The sequence below is a fragment of the Ascidiella aspersa genome, chromosome 4, assembly GCF_963924565.1.
Source record: "Ascidiella aspersa chromosome 4, kaAscAspe10.2, whole genome shotgun sequence".
NCBI lineage: Eukaryota > Metazoa > Chordata > Ascidiacea > Phlebobranchia > Ascidiidae > Ascidiella > Ascidiella aspersa.
Genome location: NC_139450.1, coordinates 20290531 through 20314244, shown reverse-complemented (window position 1 = coordinate 20314244; position 23714 = coordinate 20290531). Strand labels below are relative to the sequence as shown.

The 23714-nt window shown below is 35.0% G+C and overlaps 1 protein-coding gene and 1 long non-coding RNA gene across 5 annotated transcripts; one reads left to right on the top strand and one right to left on the bottom strand.

Annotated features, from left to right (window-relative positions):
* Positions 1-697: 697 nt before the first annotated feature.
* LOC146148606 (uncharacterized) lies at positions 698-1661 on the bottom strand. Its single transcript, XR_014494822.1, has 2 exons — positions 1499-1661; positions 698-837 (listed from the first exon to the last, which is right to left on the bottom strand). It is a non-coding gene; the product is annotated as an uncharacterized LOC146148606 (long non-coding RNA).
* A 2100-nt stretch (positions 1662-3761) lies between these two features.
* Positions 3762-23322, top strand: LOC146148605 (acyl-coenzyme A diphosphatase NUDT19-like). Of its 4 annotated transcripts, XM_083388456.1 has the most exons (8): positions 3763-4728; positions 7922-8007; positions 13752-14002; positions 14060-14164; positions 16921-17086; positions 17152-17270; positions 17411-17502; positions 22269-23322. In XM_083388456.1, exons 1-8 carry the CDS (start codon positions 4623-4625, stop codon positions 22469-22471), a joined length of 1128 nt encoding a protein of 375 aa, XP_083244582.1. In that variant the 5' UTR covers positions 3763-4622; the 3' UTR covers positions 22472-23322. The 4 variants fall into 4 exon arrangements, with proteins under 4 accessions (XP_083244581.1, XP_083244582.1, XP_083244584.1 ...); XM_083388455.1 differs by having other exon boundaries at positions 3762-4728; positions 13752-14164; XM_083388458.1 differs by lacking the exon at positions 7922-8007 and having other exon boundaries at positions 3767-4728.
* The last annotated feature ends 392 nt before the right edge of the window (positions 23323-23714 follow it).

The window sequence follows — 23714 nt, the reverse complement described above, 5'->3', positions numbered from 1 at the left end:
GGTGGTCCAAGGTTGCACAATATTTCTTACATATTCTTTACGGGCCACAAAGCAGGCTATATGCATGCCAGGAGCGGATAAACGATTTTCGTTAGGTCGGAGCATGAAGGGGTTTACAGATGACGGCACAAAGCATTGTCAAAAAGTAACTGTCGAAAGATATATAAACTGCACAAACTTTCTGCTATCACCAAATTGTGCACAAATAAAATCGAGCGATAATAATCAGACTGGCAGAATGCGCTCCAAACACGCAAAATTGCATATTTGACAACACTTAATTTCGAAAAAGACTGCATTTATAAGTGAACACAAATATAACTTGCATTGCAAAACAGCCATTTTAGAAAGTTCCATATAGGACGCAATGCGACTTGCAATCCTGTCTGACACAAACAAAAAATTAGGCTTTTTTTGCCAAGTTATAGTAAACTGGTTTATTTAATAGTGTAATCGGAAAAAGTAACCCTAACCAAACCATTGCAGTATGCTCACTGATTGTTGGTCACTTATATTTCTTTAAAATAAACCCTGGACGCATTACAATAATTCAACAGTGCTTCGCGGGCCACAAACAACGATGTCGGGCCTGGGTTTTGGACCACCCTGTCTTAAGTAATCAATTCTTGTTAAAAGTGTCATTTTTTTCCTACTTCCTGGTATACCTAATATGCAAACTCAGGCAAGCAAAACAAAATAATGTTTATTTAAAATTTATTTGGTTAAACATGGCAGGAATCAATCAATTTATGGAATGAATAAAGTTCTTTATTGACACCAGATTCCAAAGGCCATTTCAGTATTGTACTCTTTTGTGTAGTACCTGGTCAACAGCGTCTGTAAGAACACAATTTATCGATCAATATATTACAAATGTTTTTTACAATTTTATTAAATTATCTCTCTTTGCACTGATTTATTATATTTATATTTTCAAGTGTGTATTACATAGTAAACGTTTTGTTTTATATGAATAAAATATTTATAAATGTTTACTTTGTCGTCAAAAGAGTTGTTGAGTTATTACTTATTCTGAATAAATTTCAGGAAATCAATTATAGACTGTAAAAGTATAGTGGCTTAATTTAGAGTAAATAAAAAAAACACACAGAACTAGGTAGCATATTGTACAGGTTTGAAATCAGGACTGCGGGTCTGCCTCGAGGAGTCGGTCAGGACTGCGGGTCTGCCTCGAGGAGACATGCGCAGTAAACTAATATGATCGCCAACTGAAAATTGTAAAGGTGGAATATAGCATGTGGTGGAATATTTTTTAACCATGTATTATGAGTGAATGAATTATATGACACCCCTATAAGTGTATAGCTGAATATCCATTGTTAAACAGGCTGTTTAGTCAGGACCAGACTCGGGACTCAATGAAATGCCACATTTAACTGGAGTCGGACTCGGGTTATTTTTAACCGACTCCGCAGCCCTGTTTGAAATAGATATTTTTTGTCATTTTCAATGTAAGTTTGCGAAAAGTATTTTTTACCTTGAGTGCTTTTCATCTCTTTTCTCCCTAATAGCTGATAACAAAAGTTTGGAGCTTAACTGCTGGAGAATGTAGTTGAATTAATATCAAAGCCCATGTATAGAAGTAGGTGACATCTTGTAAACACCTTAAATATACATATCTTTATTCAGTTTAAACATGATTGGATAACTGGTAGTAAAATAATAAAGGTTATTATTACATTTAATTTCAACAGATTACAAAGCTGCATAATCTGGTGCTTTCCTTTTTCAAATGAACAATATTACACACTAAGTTTGTGTTCACCGAACCCTATGCAGTACCAAAATGTGTAATGTTAATATTCCTTAACAACAAAAATAAAGAATAATTGAATATATTACAAGATCCCTACTCTAATTTTCTTTAAGTTTTTTACTGTAATGCTAAAATAAACGAAACTGGGGCAATAAAAATAACTTTAAACAATATTGTAATATTTTGTTTATTGTACTATATAAGCAAACACAAAAAGTTGTACCAAAAGGCTTACTAGTAATAATAAAAAATGTGAATTCCTCTCCGGCACCCCGGTTTTCGAACCACTGGTCTACTCTCACTCGATCCGTTAGAAATCAGTGCATTTCTAAGCAAAAAGGTCTACGACAATCAGGGCATCCAATGGCAGAAAAGTCTAGACTTTTAGACCTTGAGGTCCTGGCAATGCACTGATTTGGACCTTTAGGTAAACTCCCGGCGAAGATAAATTAAATATATTCATTAAGTTCAGAAAAGATAAAAAAAAATATGAGATAGGATTAATAACACTTGACCCACCTAAACCCTAACGCTAACCCGAATCCTAACCCAAATAATGTGCGTTATTTTAATAATTCTTTAAATGCTGGGGAAAAAAGCCCAAACTCGGATTTCTCGTCCATTGTATTTAAGATTATTACGTCACAAATTGAGGTATTGGGGCCTGAAGCGTTATAATTATTAAATTATCGCACATTATTTGGGTTAGGGCGCTGGTTAGCGTTTGGGTTTGGTTGGGTCAAGTATTGTTAAACTTAATCTTCTTATGCACATTTGTTAATGCAAATTAGTGCATTGTCCAAGACCTCAAAGTCTAAAAGTCGGACTTTTTGATCCTTTGAATGCACTGATTGTCGTAGACCTTTTTGCTTAGAACTGCACTGATTTCTGACGGATGGGGTGCTACTCTACAGCAACGCGTTGTACGCTTCCGCAGTCATTAACTGGACGACGTTGGCGCGCCAACGAGTGTGTTAACCATATTACATAGTATACTTATGGTCAACTGATATTGTATGCCGTACAGGCATTTTTAAGTGTGTTTACACGAAACTCGGCAATGAAAGTTTGACACCTAATTCAAACATAACTTTTAACCTGTCAAAAATGTCGAACCTTAATATATATAAGCCGGTTGCTCCAAAATTTTAGCTCACCAACATACAAGTGAAGCCCAGTTGTTTACGTTTTACTATTATGCACTAGAGCGGAACGCTGTCGAAAGTAGAACAATGGGCTACGTCACAGTTTGTCCTCATGGTTATAATCTCTTTGGGTTTGGGTCCTGGTCATACCTCAGTCTCATAGTTGCCATTCTAGATTATTTTAATCTAGATTTAGATGTTTTGGTTTGAATCTAGATGTAGGATTATACAATCTAGATGTTAGATGTTTTTTTAGATTATTATAAAAAAATATTGTATAAGCTAAATTAGTGACAGATTCGCTATTGACGATAAATATTTCAGTAATTTTTTCAGTAAAGTTTTTTTTTTGCAAATTGAAAAAAAAAATGATGAGATATAAATTCGAAATTTCAGTAACTCGCCATGTTCAGTAAAATGTTTTATAAAGCAGAAATCTTAAATCTAAAGCATCAAGCAAGTCCCTTTATGCAACTTTATACAGCATTAAGCTTTTAATGTTGATTTTTTGTCCAAAAGTATTGAATATGTTCAAAAATCATTTTTAGATTGTTTTTTAGATTTCTCCATAAAAATCTAGATGTTTTTAGATTATTTTTTTGTTAAATCTAGATGATTACTGTCAGAAAAATATGGCAACTATGCTCAGTCAGTACTAGCTACGTTTACCGTGACGTCAAATTAAGCAACACAGTGTAAGCATAGAGCAATAATGGGCGCTGGTCTAGAATCCTACCACAACGAAACACCATTTGGGTTAGGGTGCGGGTTAGCGTTTGGGTTAAGGTGGGTCAAGTATTATTATTAAACAAAGAATATAATAATACTTGACCCACCCACACCCGAACGCTAACCCGCACCCTAACTCAAATTTTGTGCGTTGATTTTAGAACTGTGGTAGGATTCTAGACCAGCGCCCAATAATGTGTAAGCAAACCAAAAAAGAATAGCTGCAAAAACAAGATGTGTTCCCAAAAATAATTTTCGGCCCATATAATTAGCAGCCCTCAGTGCAATCCAAACTTTTAACTTCTACACTTCCTTTACCCAATAAATACACAGCATCATCCTCAAAACATTTTTGTAGTTTTATTGATAGTTTCACAGTCGCTTCGGCGTCAACCATTGAATTGATAGGAATTTTTGACTCAAAAGGAACTAGCTAATAACTTACTGTTAACAGCTACTGCAGCAATTGTTCCATGGTTGTTTCAAAACAATACCACAACAAATGATCATTGTTTATGGCGCTTTTTTAATCGTTGAGGTGTTTGGATATGCTTTTGCGGTAAAAATGACCGCTGGTGGTATTTTAAGGTAAATCGCTTGGTACCTTATCCTGTGGTTATTCTGATAAACTCAAAATTTACATACTAAAAGGTGACCTAGACTTTGCAAAAGTCATTAAGTTTTAATGTTCTTAACAGCATTAAAAATAAAAACATGATCAAAATGACTGCACCAATAATATTTCTAGTGATAATGTATTGACACTGAATTTTGGTTGCATACTTGTTCACAACTTGTGACTTTGTGTAGTCAACTCTGAAAAATTTGTCAGGCGTTCCAGGAAGAAAGTTTTCATTTTTCCAGTAAGAAAATTATTCTACTTTCACCTCTGCCTCAGACTTCTCTTTCCTTAAAGGTGACAGCCTATTAAGTCCAATACTTGAAACTTCTACTTTACAACTTAAACAGTTATGTTGCAATCTCAACTGTTAAGAGCTAAAATAGTAATGAAACATACAACACGCTACAAATGGAGGGATGCAGCCACCATTATTCTCTCTGCCAAACACAATACAGGTAATCTGGTATATGTTTCTCTATTATATTTCAAATTTGTATTTAAATTAGGGACTTTTGCGTTTAAATATCATAATTTGTCATTAAGGGTGCACAAAGTTGGGCGCTGGTCTAGAATCTTACCACAATGCAAATTATTTGGGTTGGGGTGTCTATAAGTGTTGTTCCCGCAGTTCAAAGTGAAAGACACTTGTTATAAATTGTACCTTAATTAAAAAAAATCTTGATAAAAAACGTTAGTTATTGTTGGACACATAACAACATTCCACCATCCTCGTGTCTAAAAACACAAGATATTTTGCTGTTTAATAATAAGTATGTATTTGCACCGAGATAGTAAAGTAGCTTAATTTATTGAAAAAGTAATTTGGTAGAATGGATTTTCACATGGCATGTCAGGCATTTTTGGCGAGTATTATTTTGCAATAGCATTGCTTGCTTAAATTTTAGTACTTCGATGTATTGTGGTTTACTACTTGATATCCCTTGATAATGCTTGTGGAAAGTTTTTATGACCTAAACTCTAAAGTACCTTCTGTTTTTAACATTAAATGTATGCTAACCTTGTAATTAACAATTCACATGCAAGTTTTAACATGTGTTTTAACTTTTAACACTAACATCAATTCAACCTTCTTTTTCATCTTGAGTTTTGATTAGAGATAGACTGATATATCAGACGGTATTCCACTCTTACCAATATACTGTATCAGTAATTTTGTGCCAATAATTTTGCTGGTATTTTACTATGAAAATAATATAATTTGCCTTAAAAACAAACAAATTTCTTATTTTTTAACTTGCAAATTTGTGATCTGTCTTCATTTTCACTAATGACTGATTTAACATAGTGTTTAGTTTACAGTGTTCAATGTCATGTAAAGTTAATATATATAGGTAGATAAATTAAATGTTATTTGCATTTTACTTTCAATTAATTTAAGTTATGACCATATCAAAGGTATTAAAATATTTTCGTATCGGGTATTTGGCTGACATGAACATATAAATTGCTTATTATGCCATCCCAAAAAGAAATATTATTCTAGGTATAGTTTCGATCAGTGTTCCCGCTAAGCGCAATTTTTTTGAGCATTTGCGCAAAAATTTGGCCAAAAAAAATAAAAGTTGTTTTTTTACTAAAATTCAACGTCCAGTCATCTCCTTAAGCCCACATTATCACTATTTTGCAAAGATTATTACATATAATACCTTAGGTACCCCAATTTTACTTTAAGAAAGTTTCAAAAAAGTGCCCAAGTTAGTTTTATCCGAGCTCCGTACGGAAGAAAAAGTGCCCAAATTAAATTTATCCTAGCTCCATACGTACAAAACAGTGCCCAAATTACTTTTATTTCAGTTCCAAATTAGTTTTAATTGAGATATACATGAAAAAAAAAAGTGGTTCTCAACTAGAGGAGGCGCTTCCCCCTAAATAGAGCGCCGGCAAATTCTCAGTGCGTCGTAAGTACGGCTATAAATATTTTATATTTTGTGCAGTAATTTTTATGATTACATGTTGCGCCTGGTGTGATTTCTCCCTATATTCGGTGTCTTATATTTTACTTCGAAATTACATGCATGTGTAGTTTCACCCGATTCAGAAATTAGTGCAGTTCTAAGCAAAAATGTCTAGGACAATTAGGGCATCCAAGGGCAGGAGAGTCTGACTTTTAGACCTTGAGGTTGTGGCAATGCACAAAAAATTGGACCTATAGGTTAACATAGATAAATTAAGAATATTCGCTGAAAAGTCACAAAAGATAAAAAAATGTGTAAATAGAATTAATAATACTTGACCCACCCGAACCCTAACCTTAATCAGCACCCTAACTTAAATAATGTGCGTTGATTTAATAATTATTTAAACACTTGGAAAAAGCCAAAACTCTGGTTGGCAAAAGATAATTTCTCGTCCAGGTTATATTATAGGATTGTTACATCACACATTGATGTATTTGTATTAGGACTGAAAGCTTTTCTATTTTTTAAACCAACTCACGATATTTGAGTTAGGGTTCTGGTTAGCGTTTGGGTTCGGATGGGCAAGTATTATTAAATTTAATCGTCTTAAGCAGAATCGTTAAGTCAAATTAGTGCATTGTCCAAGACTTCAAAGTCTAAAAGTCAGACTCTTCCCTCCTTTGGATGCTCTAATTGTCGTAGACCTTTTTGCTTAGAACTGCACTAATTTCTGAGAGATTGGGTTGTAGTTTAGTAACTGCGAAATTTGGTTCGTAATTTTGTCATTGGCAAGTTTTTGAGCAACTAATTTTAATTAGTTCTCGGTGTCTATAGGCTTATTAACTTCTCAGTAACTGATCATTTTTTGCGATACGAGCAAATCTTTCGTTTTACAACTTTCTTTTGTCCTTATTTTATATATAGTTTAGCTCAAGGTATCTGTGTTTAGCGCTGTATGTTTTGTGTTATAGGAAAATACTTGCTTTATATAAAAAACCTCCCGTCGTAATAGCTTTAAAAAATACTGCAGATAAATAGACTAATTTTTATGTCTGGGAGAAATTAATTAAGAATATTGTGATGCCTCTTGTGCTCTACTGCGCATATTGCTCCGTCTCTCAATTGAAACGAAAACATCCGTCTGATGGACAAAGCAAGCCAAAAATAATTACAGTCTATTCCAAACTAATTATTAATGAAAAAGCGCGGATATTACCAGACTAAAAAAGTGAAGACCAAAAAAAAGATCTTAAGCGTATCCAATTTGGACACCTTTTTTGTAGGAAATTTTGGTCACTTTGCGCACTTATTTTGGGCTTGTGCGCAACCTGCGCACATGGTAAAATTGGGCACCTGCGCACATGGTAAAAATTACAGAAAACACTGGTTTCCATAGATTTCTCGACATTCATTAGCTGCCTTATTTTAGGCCCATCAAATACCTGTTTCCTACTTCATTACTAAGGACTGGATTTTTGTTTCCAAATAAACTCTTAAACGCCTGAATTTTATCCAGGATTTTCACATGGTGCTTTGTTAGCCAAAGCTTAATGCGAAGAGGGGTTTGTTATAGATTTTTTTTCCTCCACTGTTTCCCTATGAACTGTTTCTCAATGCTTTGTTTTAGTTCTACTACCCCATAATACGCAAAAACATAAATACAATTTTATAATTGTTGGGTTTCTGCAAACCAGTGTTATTATTACATTTGTTTTTATGTATTGTTTAGGTTTTCAAACATTGATGTTAAAGCGAAGTCCAAAAAGTACATTTTATGCAAACAATTTTGTCTTTCCTGGTGGTGCAATAGATCAAGTATGAACAAAGGCGTCGAACTTCAAAAATTCCAGGGCGTTTTTTTGGACCAGTACAAAATGCTTACTAATCACCAAAACATTAACACCTAAAAAGATTTTGTGATTGCTAATATTACCATTGAAACACCCATTGTGTCTCTAGTATTTGTCAAAACAAATTTTTCTTTAGTAAAGCAGTGAAGGGAATGCGGGTTCAGTCCTGCAAGTGAGCGACATAACCAATATAGCAGGGATGGCAAACCACTGTCCCGCGGGTCACGAAGTGACCCATCATAGATTTTTAATGACCCACTTGTCTCTTTAGGAATATCGAAATGTGATTCATGAAAGAACAAATATAAAAAAGTTCTTTGTTAGATAACACTATTTAAATAAGGACTGGTAAATCTGTGGGTCGTGCAAAAGTGTTTAAGGCGTGACGAGTAGGCCTACATTAACTGCACTTTAACAAGTCGGTGCAGAAAAGCAGACAGCTAAAAGCTTTTTGTTTATTGCTGTAAAACGTATTGGGTGGTGATCCTTTAACGGAAACTATGAGTTCGCGGACTAAAAGTTCTAAAACCCTGGTTAAATCAATAAACCATGCTGAAAAGCTTTCTGCTGAACTCTTGTAGTCCCATAAAAAATGCTGCATCATTTGTTAACTATTTAGCTTCTTAATATTTGTGGGAATCCGAATTTGGAAATCCCCCGAAAACCTTGAATTACCAACCCAGACAATAACACTTAAAACGACGCAACAGCAGAGTTTCGCATAAAATAACAAATAATTAAATGTATGACCCACTTGTGCATTTTGTAAAAATTAAAGTGTTTGTGACCCGCGCGATGAAAAGGCTCGCCATCCCTGCAATATAGTGACAATCTACTATGCCTATAATAAAAAAAAAAAATCAATACACAAATAAAGAAATAATTATTCCAATGCACAGTTTGAAATAAATCTTGCTAAATTTGTTTAGATATAGACTCTACCAATGTTTCTTTAACCTTAATTCTCCGATTGTATACCTGTAGAAGTAAACAAATGAAACTTGCACGAAATTTTTTGGTGTATATATATGGTTTTTAAATTGCTAAGGTTTGTATCTGTAAAGTACTGCTAGCTCAATAAGATAAGCTGAAATATAAATGAAATAAATAAAGCCTTTAATATTGTATTTTAAAAATAATTTATTCTTGTTGGGCATCTGGTAATAACCTTTGATGGAGCGCCAGTTAAGAAGTGGTGAGTGTCGGATAGTGTTGGCGTCATTAATCCAATTCCAGTTTTTAAGCGAGCATGAGATTTGGTGGCCATAGTACTTACTGTAATTAAACTTAACAATTAGGGGGGTGGGGGCAGGTTTTTATTCTAAGCAAATAACCAATGCAAGTGAGTTAGCATTTTTAGATGACCACGTTTTATGTAGGTGGCATTTGAAAGCCTATGCTTTGAATTACCCATTTGATAACTCATGCTTCGAATTAAATATATACGTTTTATTTAAGCGTTCGGCCGCCCCTTTTTTTAGCATCAAGTAATTGGTACAACACACAAAGCATGTTAGACGTTGTTGCAAGTTCGAAAAATATTACCCACACAAGTTAAAATCTCAGCTTAGGAGTGACCTACATTAACGCAAGTTTCGTATTTTGGTTTGGGTACTCGTAGGTGCAAAACACTTCAGATGGTACTTCCCCATTTTGAAATTCAGGTTTAGGAAAATTTGCACAAGAATTGTGCATTTACCTTGGTCAATTTCTAGGGCCTTTTAAGCCCTGTCAAGAATCCAGGGCATCAAAAACGCTCTGCACACCCACGTTCGGCGCCTATGAGTATAAAGAATCATTTTTTTAGATTTCTATAGGTGTAGCAAAGCCTATATTATTGTGATTTTTTATAAACTTAAATTTGTTAAACCTATTTTATGATAATTGTATGATAACACTGGTAAACACAAAATTTCCGGTTTTGACTTTGAAAACTGATAGAGTAATTTGGGGTCGCTGATTTCAATTCTGTATCACTTTTTTGTCTAACACGTCAGAATTTTAAGATAAGTAACATCCTCTAAAAAAATTGTCTAAACATCTTCTAATCTTTTTGATCTAAAAATATAAGCACATTCTAGATTCTACTAGACAATTACCCATAGTTGATGACATATCTCTTAAGTTTATGAGCAAATACAGGGTTGGGCTTAAGCACTCGCCCGCTCGCCAGCGAGTGCAATTCACTCTGGGCGAGTGCTGATTGACACCCACTCGCCCGACTGGCGAGTGCCTTCGGCGAGAAGTTTAATTAGTTGTAGCCGAGCTGGGCTGTGTACCAAGTCAGCTAAAATACAAGCACGTCTTACACCAACATCGAAAATTAGCTCGGACAGCGAGAAACATCAGCACTGTCTAACTTGACGTTTTGAGCGAGAAAAAACGGAGACCGCTTGATTAATTGTTGTTATTTGTCGAACACACACTTGCTGATCAGCCAACCCGAACGAATAACGAAAGGCGAAAGAGAAAAACTATCTAGCGTTTACGGTCGACCAAACAAAAGACGAAAAACGGCGTTTTGCGTTTGATTTTCGTTTCGCATTAGCTTAAGACGCGTGACCAAATTAAATTAAAAACATTCCTGCTTCGGGCGGTGAGTTAAACCCTGACAAAAACAAAAAAACAATATTGTCACAAAAGGTGGAGGGTCCGAACCATCGGCTAAATACATTTTTTGAAGCGTAAACTGCTTTATGGGTCATTAATTTGTTTATCCATGCATGTAAATAAATGACCAGACTTTTATAAAAACTAATGTTTACGTATAGAAACCATAAGACAGAATAACGATAACGAGAAATGTGCGAGCTAGGACGGAAATTTGCAGACGGACGGCGTGCCAACAAATTTGGCGAGTGTTATTTCGTCCGGGCGAGTTCTGATTGATTGCCGCTCGCCCGCCTGGCAAGGGTAAATTTTTGCTTAGGAACAACCCTGAAATAGGTATATCCACAAATAATGACGAACAATTTAATTTAATGACAAACAATTTTCTTTTTAATAATTTTCTTTTGTATGATGCTTATGGAATATTTCTTTTTAAACTCCAGCAATGGTCTACCAATATATGAAAGTCCTAATGCCCTTGGCAGCTTTTGTCTATGTTTTTAAATGTCCTGGTGACAAAGTTTCTCCTGCTCCTCAAAAATGCTGCTAAGGTTTTCGGGAAATATTGCTCATATTGTAACGGATAGCTTAGCTCTTGCAACAGATCTTCGTAATTTTCTGTTTTCTTGTTTCCAAAAAAATTGTGCATAACTTCAACAAAAGTTTTCTAAGCTTTAGATTCCTTTGGAGACATAGATGACACTAAATTTAAATCTTAGTAATTGTCAAATTTGAGGCCCATTATATAGTCCAGCTTTAATTTTTTTTTAGTAAACCCAGGAAACTTCAAGCAGATATATTTGAAGCATTCTCCACCAAAGTTGAGAGCTTCAACGGAATGCTTCATTTGACCAAGTTTGATATGCAAAGGCAATAATATGATCTTTTCTTCTGTCACCAGTAGTTCATGGATGATATTTTTATTGCCTAGGGTTAAACTATTTCTTGTGGGCCACGCATTTTAAATCCAATATTGCTGTTTGGATCTGAATAGCAAAAGAATATCCCAATAGCAAAAAAGCACTTTGTGTATTCAGATTGTTGCCCATTTAAAAGTTCACCATTTTCAAGTCGGACAGATTTGCCAACCATACTGCTTATATTTTAATTTTTGCAACCTTGATGTTTTTGTATTTTAATTTTAGAGTAACTGAGTGCCCTATAGGAATGGAACCAAAGTGGTTATCATTATAAAGTAACACACACTTGAACTGCGTAGCTAGCCTCCATTCCTCAGAATGGTATTCAGGCAACTCCGATGATTTTGTGTATATCATTGCAATATACCAAAACATCTTTTGAAATAAAAAAAATTTAAAAGCATTTCTTCTCTCTTTCTGTAAAATGTTACGCTGGTACCTGCATACAAATGACATATTTCTTGTAATCTCTAAGCCTTGGCAACGATTCTGCACACATTTCAGAGCACCCGATCTGTCAAAAATTGGAGCAGTTCTAAGCAAAAAGGTGTTCAGCAGCAGAAAAGTCTGGCTTTTAGACCTTGAGGTTGTGGCAATGCACTAATAATTAGACCTTTAGGTAAACTCCCAGCTAAATATAAAATATTGGCTAAAAACTCACAAAAAATAAAAGAAACTGTGTCATAGAATTAATTAATAGTGCTAAGTCACACCCTAACCCAATTAATGTGCGTTAATTCTGCTGGGGAGAAGCCCAAACTCGGGTGGGCAAAAAATAATTTCTCGTCCAGTTTACATAGAATTGTTACATCACACATTGATGAATTAGGGCCTAAAGTGTTATATAATTATTAAATTAACGCATGGGTTAGGATGCTGGTTGTTATTGTTTGGATTCGGTGGGTCAAGTATTATTTGCAGATTTGTTGCAGATTTAAGTCAAATTTGTGCATTGTCCAAGACCTCAATGTCTGAAAGTTGGTCTTTCGATCCTTTGAATGCCCTAATTGTCATACACCTTTTTGCTTAGAACTGCACTATTGTTGTAGTGGAATTTCCTTCTTAACGTTGTAGTGGAATTTCCTTCTTAAATTTGTGGAAGATAAATAATAAAAGAAAAAGGAACTTGGTCACTATGAGCAATAGGTAGCAAGGCAGAATTCATGTTTGGGTATTGAATAAGATGTTTAGTTTTCCCGGTGTGTTCTGTAACTTTACCAGACAGAAATACCAATCATCAAAATCATTTCTTTGTTCTCCATACCATGGGATTTTGAATGATAGCTGCACCCTTTTTCCTCAGGCCAACATCTTAAATTCAAATTCAAGAAACCTTGTGACCGGATGCCAGTAAAACATTAACTCAATAGGAATTATTGGTAGGGGTGCTGTAATCTGGCTAAATTTTGTTGTATTTCTTTTTTAAAACAAAACGACAAGCATATAGAGAGCTTTAACACATATACAAACCTATTAACGTAGTTAAACCATAATGTTGGATTGTGAAATTAAAAGTGTTTATTACTAAAAAACCTGATATGATAGAGCAAATCTGAGTTCATATTTGGATTCACAGACCCCAAATTTGTTAGAATCACAAAATTGACACTGGAAAAAAAATTGTAGACCAGTGTAATACAACTATAATAGTATGACTTGAATATTTTTATAACAAAATTAATTTTTAATTTGGTTAAGATAATTTTAAACATAAAAAATAAATCACTATTTAGACTAATCGCAACAAATATTCACAAGTTAATATTTGCATCTGGGATCAACCACTATGGAAATTGGTCTGGCTAGCGTTAATGGCAATGTATGATAAGAAACCTTTGTTTTTCAACAAGTAGGATATTGGCAATTAAATAAGATTGCAATGCGATTCAAACAACTTAACTATTCTAAAGCTCTCAATCTGCAAACAGAGCTATGCAAGCTCCGCGGGTAGTGACTAAAAAAAAAAAATATGACATGTCTACCTTCAACTATGACCAGTGACCACACATCAAGCTTTTAAGAGGCTAATGCCTTGTTTGCAAACAAATCCTTATTGGCCAACTGAGTTCAAAACCAAACATTTTACCCTTTTGTTTATTATTTGACGTGCTCCGCTTTTTCTTGGGCTAAAGTTTCCACCCATATATTACTGTTAAATTAATCTTCGTTATTTTTTAAGGCGGATTCCTCACCTTGCTGGATTGATTTATTTCAATCTATAGATCCGCAATTTGTTCATCAATTTATTAGGGTTTGTATAACCCAAAGTGATGGAAAACGTTCTCCCATGTTCACTACTGACAAAGCAAAAAGTTTGAATCAACTGCCAGCAGAGGTTTCCTTTAGAATTTGTGCCCTGCGAGAAATGTTTGAAGAAAGTGGCATTTTATTATCCTGTCAAAAATCTAGTGATTTGAAGAACAATGAAAGGCAAGTAACTGTATATGCCAAGAGTTTATCAAGTAAACAAATGGTGTTTAAAAACAGATTAGCAAACATGTTTTGCTTTTCTTCTCTGGATGAAATCGAGTTTTGGAGGAAGTTGGTCCGCAGAAATGCATCAGCGTTTATGGATTTGTTTCTATGTTTTCGGTGAGATTTTTTAAAACTTATTTTGGTTAATTTTTTAGTATTACCTCACTACTTTACCTCAATCTCTGTGTTTTTATCTTTGGTTTAAGCTGAAAAATAAGTTTGCATGTGTCATGTGTAGGGATGTTCAAAGTAGAATATCGAATCCTTGGATTCGAATCCAGATGAGATTCGAATCCAATTCTGCTGTTTATTTTGGGTAATTGGAACCGATATAATTTAACGTTTTACCGCCGACCGCCTAATTGTACAAACGCGTGTGGTAAGTTGGCCTGTCGCTGCGGCGACCAATTTATAGTGATTGCTTTAAATGTAACCAGTTAGTGTAGCGTCAGCATTTTTTCGGGTGACCAATTACAGCGTCTCGCGATAACGTTCGTCTAATAATTAGGTGTCAATCAAGCATTATTTGGCGAGCCACTAACGTGCAATTTCAGGTGGGGAGTTCCAATTTCCCTAAATGCGTTAAGTTGCACACATAACATGACATTGTAAGAGGTGCTGGATGTAACTAAATGCGCTATAGGGTTACTTAAGGTCAACTTTAGGCCAACTTTAGGCCAATATTCAGCGAGGTTATACAGTAATGCACAGCGTAATTGTCAAGTATTCGTTATGTCAATAGTAACTTATTCTTTGCAGTACATTATTTGACTGCATAACAGATCATTTTAGTCAAAAAATGAAGCACAAAAAAACAACAATGCTTTAAAAACAGGGCCGAATTGCTAAAGAGTTCTGTGTTCGGTGTTGCATTGTATTCACTATTGGCAAAAATATAAGTTTTGGCAACAACCTGGACAGTGGACATATTACAGTTTACACAACTGCTTCAAATGACAGTTGTTAAGAATGTTAAACATATGGGAGATTTTTTTTATTATAATGTACACATGTTAACAAAAAATCCCTTCCCCAAACGAAATAGAGGTTAAATAATTTAATAAAATTATACTAGGATTCGATATTCTGGATTCGTTATTCTAGATTCAAAACCTATTATTCTAGAATACCTTGGTATTCTACTTTGAACATCCCTAGTCATGTGTCTATCTTTAGGTTTTAAAAGTACCAAAATGAGTCTCAAGAGAGTAATATTATATAGGTAATTGATGTGCTTAAAAAAGATTGATACACAGATTGCAAAATAATTATATTCACACTTTGACAAATTATAAAATGGCATTTCAAACATCAACATATTTGCTCCATTTTAATTACAGCCCAACTTTCATAATACGTTCTTTAAGTAGAATACATAAATATCAAATATTTTACAAAACACACTTTGTCATTTGTTGAACTTCGTTACGGACTTCATCAATCATGCTGTCAATGTGTATGGTGCAAACTTAGAGGCTAACTTTTGTTTTTCTCAGGGGTGCTCTGAATTATGACGTCAATAAATTCCCACTAATATGGTGATTTAAATGCAAAAAAGATGTGTTTTGTTTGGGTATTCAACACTTTCATTCTAAATAAAGTAACTTTTCTAACGTTTTGAGAAATACTGTTCATGGTACTATCGGTTTTGTTTAAACCAGACCTGAGCAAAATTCTGACCACAAGGCCAGATCCTCCCGGCCAGCATTTCAGTCCAGCCTGCAGTTTAAAACTAATTTTATTGGTATTTCTGCACTGATTTGACAACATGCCTGCAACCCTATCCAAGTCTGTTTAATTAAGTAAAAACAAGGTTGACTTTGTATGCTTGGTTGTTATATGAATATTATCTTATATCTATTTGTTGAGATTTGACAGTCAGTCAGTCGGTCGTCCAGTATGTCTGCAATCCAAATTGGATTCAAACCCGATTCTGCTGTTGGAAATGTAACCATGTAGTACTGCTTTTATTAGTAATTAAATTTAAGAGCTGGAATTAAATTATTATATAACAACCACTGTTCAAGATTTTTATTTTTCAAAAAGATATGGCGTAATGAATATTTTACAGACTTTTCTGGCGTATTATTGATATCATTCATTTAATGGCTTAATGACATTTTCAGTCTATTAAAAACTAATCAAAACAAAAATCGATCATAACATATAAATCAACTAAAAATATTGTTGTCATTTACTTGCAAGGGTAGAACATTTAGTTTGCTATTGGGAAAATTGTCAGAAGGAGCTAAGAAATTGCCACAGCACGCTGGAGGGGTTTTTTGCTTGTAGAAATAAGTAAAGGAAAAGTACAACCTAATATATACCCTAAATTAAACCAACAAACCAAAGTGTAATATATAATATTACAAGAATTAACCTGGTAAAAAAACAAATTTTTAATGAACCTAATTTACTTTATTACTTTGACAAACCACCCTTAAAAAATAACCCCTTACAAAAAAATTGTGTGTATATGTAGGATTCAGTTGTCTAACAAGACTACACAGAAATGATTTGCATACTTAATGTACAACTTCTGAAAAACAATGGTAAACACCACCAATCCAACTCATCAAAGGTTTTCCCTAACATTTACACAAAGTTTGTTTCAGACTTTAATTTGATGTTACAGATTTATCAAATAAAGTGCCAACTCTGCACTCTTTTAAACTTGGTGAATAAGGCTAAATAATAAAAAATGTAAGTAGGTGGAACCTTGTCATTTACTTTATGGCTAATACAGGCAATACTGTGAAGAAAATGCTATTACACAATGAGCTATCAAGTGTACAGGTTCACTTGAGTAGGAAGTTGAGCATTATTTTTAAATAAGTTGGATTGGAAACCTAAATTACGATTTTCTTATGTAGATGTGTTCCTGACATATGGGCTTTACACGAATGGAGTAATTGGTTAACTCCCAGTGAAGCTATCACCAAGTTTGCAAAAAGATATGACACTGTTTTTTACAAGGCTTTTGTGCAGAGCAAACCTTTAATTTTCAAACATGACCAAGAAGAAGTTACAAAAATAATTGTATTTTTTTACTGTTTTGTTTTACCTTTTTATTAAATTGATCTTACATTTTTGGTATGTATTAGTGGCAGTCTCCATTGGATATCATACAGGCTGAATCAAAAAAGGAGATACAATTAGGTCCCCCACAAATATATGAACTACGACGGCTACTTAACTTCCAAAAGTTTGTTGACTTGCTTAGGTAAATGGCAATTCTTTCTCTAAATGATGTTTAATGTGTTTATTACGGTACTATAGTATTTAACTAGAGTATTAAGTATTATGTTTTTGTTAAACTATGCTGTGCATGTAATGCTTTTAAAACTTGAAATCATTTTACAGATTTACAGTAAACCGCAGTTTAAAGGGAATGGAACGTTGGCTACCTATACTTGCTACAACCATTGATGGCCAATTAATTATGGTTTATCCAGGTACTTTTTTGTATATATCTATTCAATTTTTTTGAAAACATCTGCATGTTTTGCATTAGCGCTGTTGTCTTATTTTACAATTTCAGTCGTACCAAAGGGTTTTGCTTATTTTTGCTAATGTATTAATGCAATTTTATTTTTTTTATATATATTTCTTTTTAACTGAATATTTTTTATCCCCAGTAACCCCTATTTCCTTCTTAGAAATTTTGTTTCTAAACAGTATGTGTACATCTGGACATTACAAAACCGTATAACCTCTTTAAAATTGCAAGCTTTTTGTCATTAATTACCTTCTAATAATAATTACCTTTAATGAATACTGTAAATATTAACTTGTTTGGCCAAATAAACCTGCAAAAATTGGTTTAAATAGGCAAATGTTTTCAATAAATACTTATTTAAAATTGTTTTCACCTTTATCCTGAATGCTTTCAGGTAAGGAATCGTTGCCGGAACGGTATATAAACCGGATAATAAAATAGTAAGGAAAACATATGAAAATCTGTTAACTAAATTGTTACCAAACAGTTTCTTGACTAATATTTTTGTAAAGATGTGTAATAACATGTGTTAAAATGTTGAAGTTGAAGTCTTGTGGGAAACCCAGAAAAAAAGCTGTTAAATTTCGAGAAATAAAAACGAAAAAAAAAATTAATCGCCCTTAAGTAACTTAGGAGGGGTTAAATAAAGGTTTTTCATGATTCTCGGTATAGATGTATGTTACTCGAAAGAGTTATTTCTCATTCACAATGTCAGAAGTTTCAACAGTCATTGTCTATACCAGGGATGTCCAGCCTGCATTTTCGGGCTTCGCCATAATAAAAAAAAAAAAAAAAAAGTTGAGATAACTTGCATGCGCATGAGTTCACTCTCGAAGAGCGGGTATTTATAAGTCAAGTTGTTTAATGACGTCACGATATGACGTAACTTATGACGTCACCACCCCTTTAATTTGAGAGATTTTGCCGCCCATGGAAATTTTTAAAGTGGCAATGTGGCCCATTCTGCTTTAAGGTTGGACATCCCTGGTCTATACCTTCTTCAGACTGAATATCATCGTAAAAGCCATTTTCGCATGTAATGCCTTGACAGAATCCACAGGCAGAGATGCACGTGACCCCGTTCTTCTTGCAGCTGCATCGCCGGTTGTTGTTGCAATCTCCATTACGATTACAGCTCATGAACTGTAATAGCTCATCAGGAGCCATTGGGCCCAGTGTTGGAACTGGCTCATATCCATGCACACCTATTGTCCATCCATGACAGGCTAGACAAAAGAGTAGGTACCTATTCTGTGTTTTCGAGACATTCTTTGATATTTCGAATGTCATAAAACAAAGACGTTAAAGATGTGGTTAAGAAGAGTGGATGGTGGCTGTCCGAGCTATGGTGCTCAAGCATTGCCAGCACGTCTGCATCTTCTGCCCGCACCTGTAAATATAACAACGTTTACAACAGATAACAATTTCCATCTGAGGTTATCTTTTTTATATTACTCCATCCAATAGTTATACTAACTGAAGCATAAATGTTACTGACCTCAATAGAGCCTTCTAAAGCAGTAGTAAGTACTTCTCTCACATTTGAAGTGTCACACTGCTCCACCGTTATGTGATGTTTTCGAAAGGTTGAAGACAGAAGGTGGATGAGCTCAGTCTTGTTATGAGTGTTGTCCAGAAACTTTTCTCTTGGGGTCCAGTTTTACATATCCGGTCGAATGTGGAGATTACAGCAAGAATTCTTGGTACGCAGATGTGGTCGTGTCTTTGTAAGCAGGCAAGGTTTCTAGCTCCTTCATGAGTTGGCAAATACAGTGTGTGTCTGGCTATTATATTCACAGCCTTCAGCCAAACGGAAGATTAAAGGTTAGCGACCCCAGCGCGCCATATGCACTCTTTCAGAGTGGTAAAGATGGTGTTGAGGTCATTAGGTTTTCCTTCAATAACTGGGAGTAACTCGATCTGTGCGCGCTGTTGCATCATTAGCATGGATCTTCTTTACCCAGCCATTCCAATTGGACTGTGGAAACTCAGGATCGTTGGCTTTGATAACCCACCCCGCTGCCCACAGTGTGCCACCTGGAGTGACGAGTGGCTGATTATTAGCCAGGGAGGATGAAAGCTTAGCGATGGGGGAAAACGTGATCGCGTTCGTTCCTATCTGTTTCCTGTTCATAAATGGAATAACCTTTACTTCAGTTCCTCTCAGGATCTTAGCTTTGTCGAGTGCCTTCAACTTCACTCGGGGCAGAGCTGCTGTTGTCTGTGAATCTGGAAAAGGTGGTGCCGGAGTGGTGACTTGGATCAAACCCATTGAGGGAAAGGGAGTGATTCCATGAATCTATATTATCTCTAATAAACTGAGAGACTGCATTGCTCGTTTCTCCAACATCCATAAAGACCACCGAATCATTACTTGACAATATTACTGCCTGGCACTTCGGCTGTCATCCCTGATTGGTCTTCAAGCACACCATTAATCGCAACCTTATCATCTCCCTCTTCAATTTCCTCCACAATGGTATCAAGAGTGCCAGAAGTGTATGTAAAATAATCTACACTCCTACTATTAAGGAAGCAGTATTTGTAGTTTTGTATCTACGTGTAAGATTTAGTGTACACCAGCCGGTGGAACTTGTTGAGCATCCATTTTGACCCAAATCTTTGGTCAAGTTGTATGGCAAGCCCCATTTGGTGCGATAAAACTCCAGACCGACGTCGACAGGCCTTAATAAAATTCTGTCCCCGAACGGCAACTCTTTCGTCTGTTTTGACGATCGGTCTCCAGAACATCTGTAGGCTTGCAGGAACAAGTTTCAGCTCCTATCGATGTCAGTCATACTGTGTGTGTTTGGGTATGACCTTGGATTTATGTCACTCAAGGCAATATTGTTGCATATGAACTTCAGTGCCGTCTTTATGCTCCATGGTCAAGATTAGCATGATGCTGTCGCATAATCTTGTCGGTGTTATCTTTGAGGGAGAGTACATCTGCCCTTATTTCCTTCTTTCCTTACTTTTTCGATTTTATTTGAAGTTTTATCTTTAGCCAATGCTTAAAATAAGAAACGCTCTTATCTGGTGACTGATCAAACTCCTGCAGCTTTTGATGGACTTGGCCCATGTCCATTACCCCATGCTCTATTTCTGAGTCGAACCATTCGCAGAATTCAATAAAAACTGACTCTTGCTCCTCATAAATACTTCTCTGTCCTCTCTTCCTTTTTCCTTTCTCATCAGTGTTAGACAAACTGTCACCTCTCGTAAACATGTTACAGAGTTTCTTCTGCTACCAAGACGTTGGTCCCCTCCAGGCATCCCCGAGAGTCCGTGATGTCTTTAGCAAACTTGCCGTCAGTCTATCTGCAGTCAAATTATCTGGCACTCTGTATTTCTTTCTAGCTAGTTTTGGATTATTTTTGTAGAGCTGCGCTGGTTTGTTGCCAAGAAGAATGCTTACGTAGCTGCCTGTGTTTTTGTAGAACTGCAGCCGGTTGATGAACTGGACTGACAAGTTATGCGTCCTCTCTTAAACTTTGATAACTCTTTATCTGACTTTGATGTTTGAGCTGACTTCTTGGTGGTTGAAACAAAGTTGTTGTACAGACCATTATTACACTTCTGGGGGTACCCCAGCTTTCCTTCTATTTGAGCCTCCTTCATACGTTCTACAACTTTAGCATTTCCTACAGTTTCTGCTTGTTTCAATAAAGTTGAGTATCACTTTGGAGTTGCTTGTATGACAGATGAAGCAATTGAGCACAGGCGAAGTAACGGCTTCATCCATTTTGCTAGACTATTTATTATATATGTTAGGAGTCGGCAAACCCTGGCACTCGATTTCTTGGGCACGTCAAATGATTTAACGCGCACGTTATATTATCTTAAATGCCAACATAACATCACTACCAAGAAAATGCCTACATTACATCACTACCACACCATTAACATTATTATTACATCACTAACATTAGCGCTAACTAAATGGTTGCACACATTTCCTGTTCGTGTCTCAAATTAGTGTCTTAACTTTTGTATTTAACATTATTTTCTGTGGGCGTTAAACTTGTTGTTTACGACTAACCGTTCGTATTCCACTCTAATTACAATGAAAGTAAGCACGTGTGTTTTTGTGCGACTGAAAAACACAGCTAAAAGCGAAATTGATAGTTAACACTTCTAGGTAACGGCTGAAGTATATATTCGAAAATGGCGGGCACAGTATTGTGTTTGTGACAGCAGACAGTGCCTTAGTTTGCTGAATATCCATCTTATTTTAGGTACGTAAATGGATGAAATACAGGCAGAGAGTCGGACCCAGATTGTAGAGATGGACCCAGATTAGGGATTCGACGAAATCGCACATTTGCCTGGACTCTGGTTGTTTTTAACCGACTCCGCAGTCCTGGTTGCTGTAGTAAAATATAAATGTCAACAATTAATTGAGAATCATAAAAAAAATATTTAACCCCTCCAAAGTTACTTACGGGCGATCAAATTTTTATTTTTTTTTAATTATCGAAATTTAACATTTTTCACACCTTTACAAACATATTGGTCAAGAAATTGTTTGGTAACAATTTAGTTAACAGATTTGTGAAATATTTTATAAAATACCCTTATTAAAATGTTTATCGATTTTATGATACCAATATCCCGTCTCACAAGAATTGGTTCAAGACACACCACCATTTGTCCATCATATTTGGCTGTCCATCGTATTTAATTGTGATTTATGTTTTACATTAAAATTATTCTTAACAGGTGACAGGTTTTATCCACAGAAACGTATAACTTCAGGCGAAGGAAAGGTTTTCCGTATTTATTACACTTACAAGGAAATACTCGCCATACAACCACCGACGTTAAATCATGGAAAAATAAGTAGAGACTTTCAATACAAAGTTGTATGTAACTATACCCCGCCTTATGGACATGTTCAAGCCGTCGACTGGAATTTTAATTGATGCAATTACAAACTTTTAACTTGTCGGGCAAGCGTAAATGCGAAAACGCACAGATATAAAATTCTAGCTTTTGATCGTAGCACACTTTTTGAAGGGATTTTGTTTACCATTATTTATAATTTAGAGACTGGTGATTTCATTTTATGGCGAGATATATTTATTTTTCTCTTAAAATCTTCCGAAATAATGAGTGTTTTATGTACGCTTTTGGAAATATTAATTTCTTGTTTGGATAAAAGGCGATTTTTACCCTTAGTCTTCTAAATGCAATATTTATGGCAGTTTTATCGTTAAATTGTACTTTTTTTTTTTTTTTTTTTTTTTGTTTATTTCAATTGTGCAGCTTTGCAAGCTAACTCGTGTGGTATGTAATATGGCGGTCCACTGTGCAAAATTAAATTGCCGTGATTGGTTTAGGCAAGCGTTTCTCATTAGCACTCTGTTTATTAATGTTTCTTAAACTTTTTTTTTAGCGGTGACCTATATTCTAAGCAAGGTTAGAATTTATTTAATGTGAGCTCCTTGACTTTCTCTTGGCATTCTTGGCTTTGTTTTGATGAGTTATCCAGTGAAATTAAAATAAATTCCACCTCTGAGTGTGATTGCGACAAAGCACAGATACTAAAATCTAACTATTGACCATGGACTTTTTCAGATGGTGTTATTATGTTTACTTTTTTATTTATTATTTGTAGATTGGTTATTTTATATCTTGCCGAAATATATTTCTCTCTAAATATTTTTCGAAATACGGCCTTTTCAAGACCGAAATGCAATATTTATGGCTTTTTCTATCAATGCCTTGTACATTTTTGGTTTAGTAATTTATTAAAATAGTAACGTAGACTTGTTACGTTGGTTATTTTTATGTAATACTAGACGAATTATCGGATTTGCCTGGGCTAAATGGGGTTTTAATATATCGTTTAAGTAAAGCTTGTCTTGATTTATCGGCCAAGCATTTCTGGCATTATTATTGTAATATGGCTGCTGACTGTGCAAAATGAATTGAAATTGCTGTGCTTGGTTAAGGCAAGCGTTTGCCAATCAGCACTCGCCTAAAACACGAGACTAGAACGTTGTCTGTGGATTGCGCCTTGACGTAATTTGTTATTTATTTATTATTTAACCTGGTTTTGTATAACCGTGCGTATATGTAGTTTTTTAGACCGCAAGCAAGTCTGTTCTTTTATTTACAACTAGACGAAATACCCGGCATTGCCCAGGTTAAATAGAATATTTA